At 41.8% G+C, this 11,941-nt stretch overlaps 1 protein-coding gene across 1 annotated transcript; it reads right to left on the reverse strand.

The window, feature by feature from the left end:
- Positions 1-938: 938 nt before the first annotated feature.
- Positions 939-11,738, reverse strand: POLR3F (RNA polymerase III subunit F). The gene is made up of 9 exons (XM_065632239.1): positions 11,643-11,738; positions 10,345-10,462; positions 8,232-8,299; positions 7,059-7,126; positions 6,158-6,270; positions 4,080-4,223; positions 3,199-3,306; positions 2,234-2,425; positions 939-1,617 (listed from the first exon to the last, which is right to left on the reverse strand). Exons 1-9 carry the CDS (start codon positions 11,696-11,698, stop codon positions 1,540-1,542), a joined length of 945 nt encoding a protein of 314 aa, XP_065488311.1. The 5' UTR covers positions 11,699-11,738; the 3' UTR covers positions 939-1,539.
- Positions 11,739-11,941: the final 203 nt, after the last annotated feature.

Consider the following 11,941-nt stretch of genomic DNA (forward strand, 5'->3'; position numbering starts at 1 on the left):
CTAATTGTTTCCCAGTGCTGGGAGGCTATCATGAAGATACTGCGTGGTTGTGTAGAGATCCAGCAAGATTAAGCCACACGTAGCAGGTTGTACTGGGACCAGACTGTCTCTGCACAGCTCACGCCTACACTGCTCTGCCTCCTAGTACTTCAACCAGCCCTCTGGTGTTCTGGATGGTGGAGAGCTGGCTGTACCATATATGCACAATGTTCTCATTTATGAAAAAGGAACCTTTTTTCCCCTAGAGGTTGCTTGATTATAGGTTAAGGAAGAGGTGCAGTAACTAATTAGCATAACATTGTTGGTACAAAAATCTGTTTACTTCCCAAGTGGGATTTGAACTTACATTTTCCAAAGGCAGTATCACCCCTCTCATACTGCCAGATGGATGTAGATAGGCAGGGGAAATTAGACACAGCTGTCTCAAGAGATCCATGGCCCAGCATGCCCTGGGCATGAGGCTTACAACCACCACCACAGTCTGCATGCTATTGCTAATTCATCAGTCCAGAGTCACACAGAGAAGGAGAGGTCACACTTCAGAGAAACACAAACTGGCTCCACATCACAGGAAGATTGTGCTTTTTGATGATATGCCAGTATAATGCACTTCTCAGACTACAAACAAAGGCCAGAGGCCATATTTATATACACACAACTGTCATTGGCATATTTTACAACCCTCAGGCTATTCGGATAATCTATAAAATTTTTTTCTGTTCCATAAGGCCAGAAGAACTACTTTTCTCTTCCGAAAAACACATCTTCCCAGAATACTTCTATTTAAAATTTCAGCCAACACATGTACATGATGCATCTGCCAGAACATACCAATACAGATTTGATGGTGATCTTGTAGCTGTCTGATGAAGGAATAAATACAATAGATGCATCACCAGGCAATGGCAACAATGGAGGAAATGAAGCACAGACGTACATGAGAAAAATCAGGATTTTAATGCTAAATTGGCAGGTAAGAAAGATAATAAAGAATCACTGAGTTCTGTTTGACATATTTAGGATCTTTCCCATGTCAGATTCTTAGTCTTCCATTAGATGGCAGCTATCATGGGAGAAAACTGTCAGCTTTAAGACTTAAGCACTCATCAGTAGCATTAGTCTGAAAGCAAAGTTTGAGATCTCATTCTTGGTAACGCTCATTAGCAAGTTTTTCTGATCTGCTAATGACTTCTTCTCTCTCATTCAGAATAAGTGTTCCTGCAGTGCTCAACACAGTACTTGGAAGCAATGCATCACCACCCAGCTGTTGTATGGCTGTTTTCAAGTCACACAACCAATTTTTAGTACAAGAATGGATCTACTTTTCCACTTCAGCTTTGATCTTCAGTGCTGACTCGATTTCCAGTCCACTCACAGGACTGCTCACACAGATAGGCTGCTGCTTTATGTTTCATTGAAAACAAAGTCACTCCGTGTCCTGAAGCTGCTCACAAATTTATAAGTCCACTTTTAAAAAAACAAGTTGCTTTGTCACCTTGGCTGTGAAGCACAAATTTGAGTTCACAGTTTTCTTTCACTTTAGAACTCCAGCCACTCTGTCATATAAATACAGTTTGATGGAGAAATCTCACCACCTTCATGGCAATCATCAAAAACCTACAAAAGAAAGCCCTGTGTCAGTAATTATATATATATATAGCATGATCTAACTGTAGGTAACATGCTTGCATGTTTTCTGCTCCTTCCCCAGTAGAAAAGCAGTAGTCTAACAGAGACCAAAATCTAGAAAGTCCAGTGCCAGCTCTGAGGAAGAATAATGTGAGCACAACAAAGCAAAACAGACCCTGCTGTAGTAAATGACGCGAACAGGCACAGTGGCAAGTTTTACCCACATATCAGTTTACAATCCAAGCAGGAGAGGCCAAAAGCTAGAAAGAAATAAGTTACCTTGTTAAAAAATATAAATAGGCAAACTTGGGATGGGAAAATATAACAACGTAATTTGGAATGGGCTACACTTGACAGCGCCCTTTCACATACAATAGGGTAAAGTGACAACATGTAAGTGGGAAACATCCTGGTCTAAACCAAAGACCCTGCCTCTTACACCACAGCTAAGGCATCACAGATACCACTCATAAGCACAGCTGGCTTAGAAAGCCACGAGGATTACTCATGGGCATAACCTTGCATTGTGCTGGCTAGCCATTCACAGGATTGTATTCAAAATTTGCAGGCACCCACATATTTATATATAGAATTAGTTACTTACAGGACAGAGTCCACAGGGTGTCCTGACTAATCCAGTGGGTTGTATGAGAGGACTAACAGCTCTGTACAACTTCATCTGTCCATCCACGCTGCCTACTGTCCCTTCCTTTGCAGCAATAATAGTCATCTCCACTTTTCCATCGTATATTAGCGTATTTAAAATGGTTTCAATGTCTTCCATTGACAACTCTACCTATGAAATAATTTGCAAAATAAGTATTAGGAAAGACACATGCCAATTAGTCTTGAAAGGAGGAAACGAGCAAACACCATGCGTAACAAACCCTTCGTGTTCTAACCTAGCCCAGAAAAAGGCACCGCTCTCGCTGGGGCACTCTATGGGGTTGTGCAGATACAAGAAGTAAAGCAAACACCAGTACCTCCTACCTCCCAAGCACTTTTGGATTACATTAGCCTTGGCTTACCGAAAAGAATTTCCCTATGCACCTCAGGTGTCTACATCATCCTAACACAATACATTTCCAGTTTTACAAGAAAATTATTGTGAAAGAAGAAAAACAAACAAACAAACCCCAGACTATTGAAGACAGGCCTGTTGATAGTGACCAATAATTGCAGGGTGTTTTTAATCTTTTTTCTTTTTTTTTTTTTTTTTTTCCCTCCCCTAAAACTGCTTGGAGTGCATAGGCAGACTTTAGAGAAACCATTAAATATATCCCAGTTGGGACTGTTATAGGAATACTTATTCCAGTTTCCATCAGCAAGCATGTGAATGCAAATTCTTCTATACATCTTTACAAACCCACATGTACAAACTACCACAGAATCCCATGCATCACCACTCACCCTCCTCAAAAAGCAATAAAGTAGCAAAGCCCACCTCCATTACAGTATCTGTAGGGTACTAAAGCAGTTATTGGACCCTGACCAAATTTGCAGGACCCAACTCCTGCAGCTAGTTATACACTGACAGTTTTGACCGTAGCAAGATTAATCTATTCGGACCTTACTGATACCCAGTTCACAGATGTATTTCCACACCTCATGGGATGAGGCAAATGAGCTATTTCTCTGTATCATAGGGTTCTGTTTGCTCTCTCGAGCTGCCTCTGCCTGAGAAAAAAAGCAAAGATGTGTTACAGTCAGTACTCACAGCCAAGAGCCTCCTTCATGGTTCAGTTTCAGGCAGACTCAAATATAAAAGTTGACTTTGAAACCATTCCTCAGACATGTTTTTTTTATTTAGCATTTAAACCTATGTCCTTAAAACTGATATAGGCAAGACAGAGCAGTGCACAACTAAGCATAATTTTACACTAGATATGCCACAAAATGTAAACAGTGATTTAGACTGATATGAAGGAATACTAGCATTTGGAATTCTGTTGACAAAAAAAGCTTCTGCTGTACCTAGCACCAGTTAAAATACATTTTAATAGAATAGAGAAATGCTGCAATCTGCATAGGATTTATTTAATGGCAAGCAGGCTTATCCGGCAGTTAAACTAGAGAAAATTGTCTTCTACGCAGAGCTGACTACTGCCTTGTACCCTCTCAGAAACGAGGAGCTCTGCAGGGAACGCAGTGACTTTTGCTAGATTTTTTGGTCCTGTGTTCTTTGCTGCCTAGCTTGTCATTGGACCTTGGAGACGGAACGCTTCGCTCCGTGTACAGGGTGTGAAAATATTCATTATTAAAATGCAACACCATCACATCTGCTGCGACAAAAACAATAGTCCAGTACAGATTTGCCAATCCAGTTATAACAATGGCCACACTTATGGAAAACACTATGGAAAACTTAAGCCTTGCCTGTCACTGGTTTTATGAAGAAAATAATTACTTGCACAAAACAAGTGGAAGGTGACTTTAGTAGTGGCACTCACCTTACTTTGTAGAAATTTAAAACACTGTTGATTTAACACCTCCACAAATTCAGACTCAAAGTCTTGGTCACTGTACCAAGCCCCACCAGTCACTGATCGGTCCGGCTGCAGGTTATAGAGCATATACACCTTCTTCTTGGATGCCTGTTGGAGAAAAGCACACAGCTCTTAACAGCTGAAAGTTCCATTTGAAAGGAAGATTTAAGAAGATTTCCGCAAATGAGATTTAGTTCACTACTCCTAAAATCTAGGGCACAGCAATCCAGCTGACTCGAGCTATCCTTAACGTGGAGATAAAGAGAAGATCAATACCTTTAGATTCCTGATCATTTTATAACATGGTGTTTTAAGACAGAATCCTCCTAACAATGTACACACAATACTAAACTCTGAGATCTTCTTCAATGAGGTTTATTTTAGCCTATTGACTCTAATCCCCCTCCACAGTCAAAGAAGGGCAGAAAGGTGTGCTTAGATGCCAAAGACAAACTTAATGGAGAAGCTTTCAGCTATTTCTGCAGGATTCAACCTGTGCACTGATGATAGAAGACCTCTTACATAATTAAACCCTGCAGCTAAAGTTAACTCTTGTGAGCCCAGTCCTTACTGCCACACCTAGACAGGGTGAATGGGAATGCTGCTTGGGTCCTGATCTAGGTAGTCAGTTAAAGGACAATTGTTGTCCAGAGGACTACTCAGCAACCACTGAAGCAATGTTAGCAGCGTTACATCCCCTAGATAAAGCCAGCATCTGTCACAAGAACATTAAAAAGCTACTGCTATGTTCAACTTCTCTATCTCCATTTTATTTTTATTTAGAAAGTTACCCTCACCTCTCACTCCCCTCTGCCCCCTCCAAAAAATGCACACCTACACATGCCAATGTATTGCCTCTACAGTGCAGAGGAGACTGGCACATAGAAGAGGCACACAACATAAAACTTCCAAAAGTTTACAAACAAGTGATCTTCCTGGCGTACCAGGCCCTGCAAAAGACAAAATCTCAGCTGGAAGCCAGCAGAATGTCCAAAGAACATGCTAATACCAATGACTTGTAATTAATCAGGTAAGGGATAGCAGGATGCTGCATGAATGAGAAACAAGCACGAAAAGGATAAGCCCTACTCTAGTAGATGGACTGTTGGCACATAAGAAAGTACTTGAATAACTGGAACAAAACAGAGGAACCAAGACTAAAACAGAATCAAATGTTTTAGAAATTGTTTGAAGTAAACAATACAAATCCAGCATGAACGAGATAACTGAAGGGAGTTTCAGGATCTGCAGGTAAGAGGAACCTTGCAAGACCACTTGTAGCTAGGTAACCATATCACTAGTCCCATGTAAAATGCTGAGGTTGCTTCAGAAAATTCAGAAATACCAAATTGTGGTACAGCAACATTGGGACCAATGGAGAAGAAGTAATTATTGCATATTGCTTATCTGGGTGGAGACTAGTGGAGAAAGGAATAACAGGTGGCAGAAAAGAGAATTAAGAAACAAGAAAGGAGAGTAAGGTATAAAAATCAAATAACAAGAGAAGTCAGGATCTGCAGACTTGCAGGAATTAAGCCCATTGGGATGCTGGAGGGAAACTCACCAGATTCTGCCCTAGTTTTATGTCCTAAAGCTCAGGTATGGAAGAGCAGAGAAAATGGTGATAGAACTGCAGATTAGTAGTAAGCGCCACGAGAGGTTTGTGATAAAGTTCTGTTAACAGAAATAACAACAGCGATAAAGAATTAAAAGAACTAAAATCACAATTTGATAGTAATGGTGTTAATTAGTAGTGGTATGAAGAGTGATAAAACTGTATATTAATAGTGATTTGTTTATTAATTAGATTTTTAATCAGGTTGTTAGAAGTATGTTGATTATTAAACAAACATAATAGCCTCTTGTATCTGTTGCACCTCAAACCTGCATACTAAAGGCAAAGAGTCAAATACCGGTGCATAGTCAGTGAGAAAGCTGTAGGGAGAATGAGGTTTCTCTGCTCCCAGTCTCCTGTTCAAACATACACAGCATGCAGCAAACGTCTGAAATGGTTAAAAAGCAAAAAGTCACAAAATACTCACTGCCACAGATTTAACTGCTTTAATTAGTTTCTTGCTTTCCAAGTTTTTCAGAATCTTGTTGATCTCTGTTAAAGGCAAATTACTTTTGTATCTAATGTCCCTGCTCCAAATACCTGTTTAAAAACAGAGAAGTGAACAGAAATTAATAGAAGAAACCATGTATTTCTGTACATACAAACCAAAAGTCATATCACAGCATTGCTTGACTCGCTTGCCAACCACAGGATGTATCCTCAATCCTACCACTCCTGGCAAAGCAGAAGGGAGGGAAGGGACAGAAGGGAATGGAACAAACAAATAAACAAACAAAAACCACCAACAACCCTGACAAAACCAAGAAATGCATACCACAACCACCACACTGTCCTGCCCTCTGCCTCTCCTCTGAGAGCTCTTACAAGTGGGACCCATTTCACTGCCAACATGAATACATCAGAGAAACGTTCTTGCATTTTTAGGTAACTTGTGTTTGCTTCAGCAGAAATATGACAGCCATCTACTACCTGCCATCTCTCAACCATAGTGTGCAACAACTGCTGAGAAAGCTTAGTTACTAGATGTTAAATCCAATACAGATATCACATTTTATTTTAAGTAGTTTGTGTTTGCAGATTCCTCAGCTTGACAGTCCCATAGATAACTGGTAGTTCATATTCCAAATATTCTGAAAGAGCCCCCCTCAAAAGTCAACCAGGACAGGCTGTTATTTTAATAGAGAAATGTGTCATCTTCTCCTTTGTTTTTAGAAAGTGGACACATGAAACACTACCTACAGATCTGGTATAGGGACTCTAGATTTTGTATTTGTATTGTCTGGACAAGCATTTAAAAGTCTGGACAGCAACACTTCCTTAAGTAAACAGAGTTAGTACCATACACAGTTATAATTTATTTAAACTACCTTTGTTGCCTGCATCTTCTATGATTTGGTAAACCAGTTTCTCTTGATTGTCAGAGCCTTTCATTTTACTGTAAAATAAGACAGACATCAGGATTTTTGTGAGGTCCAAAATTTGAAAGAAATTGGATTTGTTTTAAACTAAGTACTATGGAAAAAATAATGCACAAAGGAAAAAAGAAACAAAACCAAAACAAACAAACAAAAAACCAAAACCAAACAAAAACAACAACAAAAAACAACTACACAATAGCTAGCCATTGGCAAATACAATACATGACACTAAACCTCTCTGGATCAAGCCAAACTTGCCGGCAAGAAGCCATAGTAAAGAGAGGAAAAAAAAAAAAAAAAAAAAAAAGAGTACAGCATGAAATAAAAGCGGCTAAGCAGGAGTCGCTCAACTTGTCATAACGGTTGGGAACTCAGAGTCACATATTAACACAACTGTGGAAGGTTAAACACAGCACAGAGCATATTTCAGGATGATCTGTCTCTAGACAGAATGTCTACAAAGGAACAGTAGTGTGCTCCCAACTCTAAGACGTGCCTTTCCACTAGTCTGAGGAAGCCTGAACTCAGCAATCTTTTTCTAATGCATTTGAAAGAGAGGGTGACACACCTGCATCGAAAGTAATTTTGAAGGATATTCCTTTCCAGAGTATGTCTAGGCATCTTCTGCTCAGATTTACATAGGCAATACAAGACACGATTTGAAGATACATTTTAATAAATCAAAGAGCATGAGCAGTAGTTCAAGCGGCCTCCTGGAACAGCTGTAAATATGAGTGCTGATCCAGTAACATGAGCAGTGAGGAAGACCACAGAATCACAGTTTGCAAAGGGTATGGACAGGCTTCAGCTGGATTTCACCTGAGCATATACATATGTTTGCACAGATGACTTTGCTGTCATCTGGACCAGGAACTTTGCTAGCAAGTTAGAACTGTAGTCTCACGGGACCCTCTGTTCAGTAGAAACCACTATACCTGAAACAGTTTTCAGGATCAGCTCAGAGGAGTTAAGTCTACCCTCCAGAAACAAGCAGTTATGTTCTGTAACACCCACCCATGTTACAGAATCCATATTACATTACTTAGTGTATTCTCAGCAATACTGCACGTGAGTTGCAGAATTGTGTTCCAAATATATTCATCTAGCAAATACAAGGCTTACCTTGCATTTTGAGACTCTTTGATTCTATATAGGAGACCTGCATTGCTCCTGAGAAGGTCCAGTTGCCCCTAGAAGAGATGGGCACAATGCATTTACTTTCCTTCAAATAACTTGTTTCAGAACATGGCAAGAATTTTCTAATATTCCAAATTAAAAACCTTATTGCATGTCAACTGAAAAAAGTGAAAAACTAACATTTCTAACCACTAGAAACAATAATACCTGTGCGGATATTTTTTTCCCTACAAGTATAGTAATACCCTTGAGGATATTTTATTCCGCCTACAAGTATCTATCATCAGCTGTCAGAAATAACAAATGCAGTTTCTGTCCCCTCCCACAACATCCATGCACTTCCTACTATTTCTCCTAACTTTCACCATTGTACAAGGGACATCACATTCTTGTATACTTTGCTCTTGCTTTCCAACAAAACGCTAATTTGCATGGCTACCCAGAAATCACGTTGGAGCTCTACTGCACAAATTTTGAACAATTCTGAGTCCCAGTAGCAAAGTTCTATTTTTTACTAACTAGAAACCACTGGAAAATTGCCAGCCAGGATTGATAGTGCCTCTCAGAGGCAAATTACCAGCACTTCTTACACACAAAACATTTGTTCTGCCCTTGAAACTTGTGCCTAGGCCAGGCAAATTTTTAGTTCCTATTCAGAAGAGGCAAGAAATTAGACAAGCCCAAGAACACAGTTGTGCATAACAGCATTAACTAACACTCACTCTTTCGTTGCCAGCTCATCTTTTCCCCATAGTTACAGCCTTGTTTCTTATAGATTTGCATTATGTGGTTGATCAAAGCTCATACCTCAAGACCATCGCCTTCAATGCTTTTCTACAGCTGAAGTACTTGCAGCTGATCTCAGGTGAAGTACCTGATGCTTATAAAGTCTGAGCGCTCTCTGCAGTTTTTCCCCATGTTTGAGGTACCTACTACATCTCCCCACACACACCCCATGCCCCAAGGCATCTATTTTAAAAAAATTCTAGAGAATTCTTCATTGTGTAATGCAGCCAGTTCAAAAAGTACTGAACACACAAGCTCATATCCAATATGCTGATAAATCTCATAACTATAATAGAAAGACTACAAAGAGAGAGATTTAAACTCCTTCCACTGCCACCTAGTATGAGTCCAAGCTAAGAAGTTTCTGCTATTAAACAAAACAAAAACACTGCACTTCACTCAGTTTGGATACTTTCCAACACTGCTCTTTCTGAGAAAGCCCCGCTTTTCAACAATGCTCTCCCCACTGCACCACTCAGTCTCCTGACTTCACATGCCCCTGAAGCAGCTAGCTAAGGAACTGAAAGGAACCTTGATCCTTAAAGACCCTGAACATTTAGCTGATACTCAAGTTTATGCCACACTGAACTAACATGGCTAAAGAGCTCCTATCTGTTCCTGAACATATGGCAGAACTTGACAGTGATCCCTGCTCCTACCTTAGGCTCATTCCTGATACACTAAAGGCAAATGCCCAGCAAGAGGTGGGACATTTGTAGGAGATGCAAAAAATGCCTTGAGGTGTTTCAACTGCTTATTATCAGAATAATCTACAATTTGGGATTTTGTGAGGGGTTCAGAGAAGACCACCTATGAGAGCAAGGAATAACATCCATTCTAATAACATCCTCTAGCTTATTTATACCCATCATTAATCGACCTTGTGGTTATCACCTGTGGCTGTCTCACCAACTGGTGAACCACTGCAACTACACTTGCATCTGACAGTTACATTAGACTATTGTATCACATGCTGCTTTACAATGAAATGCACAGGGAAAAGATGATCAAAGAACTTTAGACATAAAAAACCAAATGTACTTCTCTGTGGTAGCTTCCTCACCTAGGGATATATAGTTTCATGGTAAGTTTGTATAACTGCATGGAAAGACTAAGTTGAGGTATGTTTTAAGTGGCTTTGGTAATCGTAAGTGCTTATGGTAAGCAAAAGTAAGTTATGGTATTAATAACTGTACATTATAGCAAATACCACTAAATCCAAAGGGATTAATTTGCTAGCCCTGCCCAACTGTGTGTACGAAGAATGCTCTGGGTTGGCTGAAGTAACACGAGGAAGGCGAGATTACCCTACCATTGAGAGCAGCCTGTTGATCGCCATGGCTCGCTGCTGGGCTTCCATGTGAGGCATATCATTTTGAATCACCTGGTCTGTGATACCATGGGGGAACTGATGACACAGCTCAATAATCCTGGAGGAAGATCAAAACAAGGTTAAAATCATGTTCTGTTGCATCCAAACCCAAATCCAAACAGTATTAGAGTCAGAATGGAAGAGAGGGAAAAGAATGATTCAGGGAAAAAGTACCAATGAACTGTTTCTCAGTCATATCTATCGAAGGAACTTAGCATCTACTCCCTGTGCTGACAAACACACCTCTGCAACTGCTGGACAAACTACCTTTACTCTTTGTGACAACACTGAGCATGGTGCTCCATTTTACTTTTATGTTGCTCTCATTAATAAGTACATGGATTTAGAGCTCCCTGCAGCTTCATTATACAAAAGCTTCTGATGGGAAGGAATTGCTAGCGAGTCAGCAATTGCAAATACTGATGAAATCCTGTTTAGAATCCACTAATTTAATGCAGAAAAGTTGCAATTCCCCTTTGTAAAATTTTCCAAGAAGAGAAAGACACCAGGACAGCAGAAGGTAACCAGACCACATCCCTCACTGTCACCTCAGCACCTCCCAGCCCCAGCACAAAACACATAGAATCATAGAATCATTTCAGTTGGAAGAGACCCTCAAGATCATCAAGTCCAACCATAACCTAACCTAACTCTAGCACTAAACCATGTCCCTAAGAACCTCATCTAAATGCCTTTTAAACACCTCCAGAGATGATGACTCCACCACTTCTCCAGGCAGCCTGTTCCAATGCCTGACAACCCTTTCTGTAAATAAATGTTTCCTAATATGCAATCTAAACCTCTCCTGGCACAACTTGAGGCCATTTCCTCTTGTCCTATCACTTGCTACTTGGGAGAAGAGACCAACCCCCTCCATGCTACAACCTCCTTTCAGGTAGGTGTAGACAGCGATCAGGTCTCCCCTCAGCCTCCTTTTCTCCAGGCTGAACAGCCCCAGCTCCCTCAGCCGCTCCTCGTCAGACTTGTGCTCCAGGCTCACAGTGCCCTCCAGCACCAGCAAGCCTTTCCTCCCGGACCATCACCTCCCGAGGCTCCAGCACGTCCGGTGCCCTAACTACTCCCCTCACATCACTGCCACCTCCCCCCAGGACACTTCCTGCCAGTCCCCACAGATTCCCAGCGCACCCTGTCCCTTCACGGCCCTCTTCCCCCACACACACACGCTGCCGCCCCGCCTCTCACCGGCTTGCCCCTCCCCGGCACTACCAGCCCCGCACCTGCTCTCTATATCCATGGGGTCGGGGACCTCCGGCTTCACCTTCACCTCCGCCATGGCGAGCGGCAACACACCGGCAGCCGCGCCGGCAGCTCAGCCCTGACGTTGGAGCGCCGCAGCGAGATGACGTCAGAGCCGCGCGGCGGCGGAGGACGAGGTCGGTTGCTAAGCAGCGAGACGCGGACCAATGGGTGGCCGCGCTGGCCGTGCCAAGGGCGGGAGGGGCGGGGGAGCGGCCGGGCGCGCGGCGTCTGTGGTAACGGGCGGGCCGGAGGGGCTGGGGTCGGGGTCGGGGTCGGG

Source organism: Caloenas nicobarica, chromosome 3 (genome assembly GCF_036013445.1).
Source record: "Caloenas nicobarica isolate bCalNic1 chromosome 3, bCalNic1.hap1, whole genome shotgun sequence".
NCBI classification, from domain to species: Eukaryota; Metazoa; Chordata; class Aves; order Columbiformes; family Columbidae; genus Caloenas; species Caloenas nicobarica.

What these genes read in the sequence shown, in the direction of transcription:
- POLR3F (XM_065632239.1), bottom strand. Translation starts at nt 11,698, where the DNA reads ATGGCGGAGGTGAAGGTGAAGCCGGAGGTCCCCGACCCCATGGATATA. An exon ending in AGAAGATGCAGGCAACAAAG is followed by an intron (nt 6,271 to 7,058) that starts GTAGTTTAAATA and finishes GTTTTTAAACAG; the next exon opens with GTATTTGGAGCAGGGACATT. An exon ending in GTGAACTGGGTATCAGTAAG is followed by an intron (nt 2,426 to 3,198) that starts GTCCGAATAGAT and finishes ATTATTTCATAG; the next exon opens with GTAGAGTTGTCAATGGAAGA.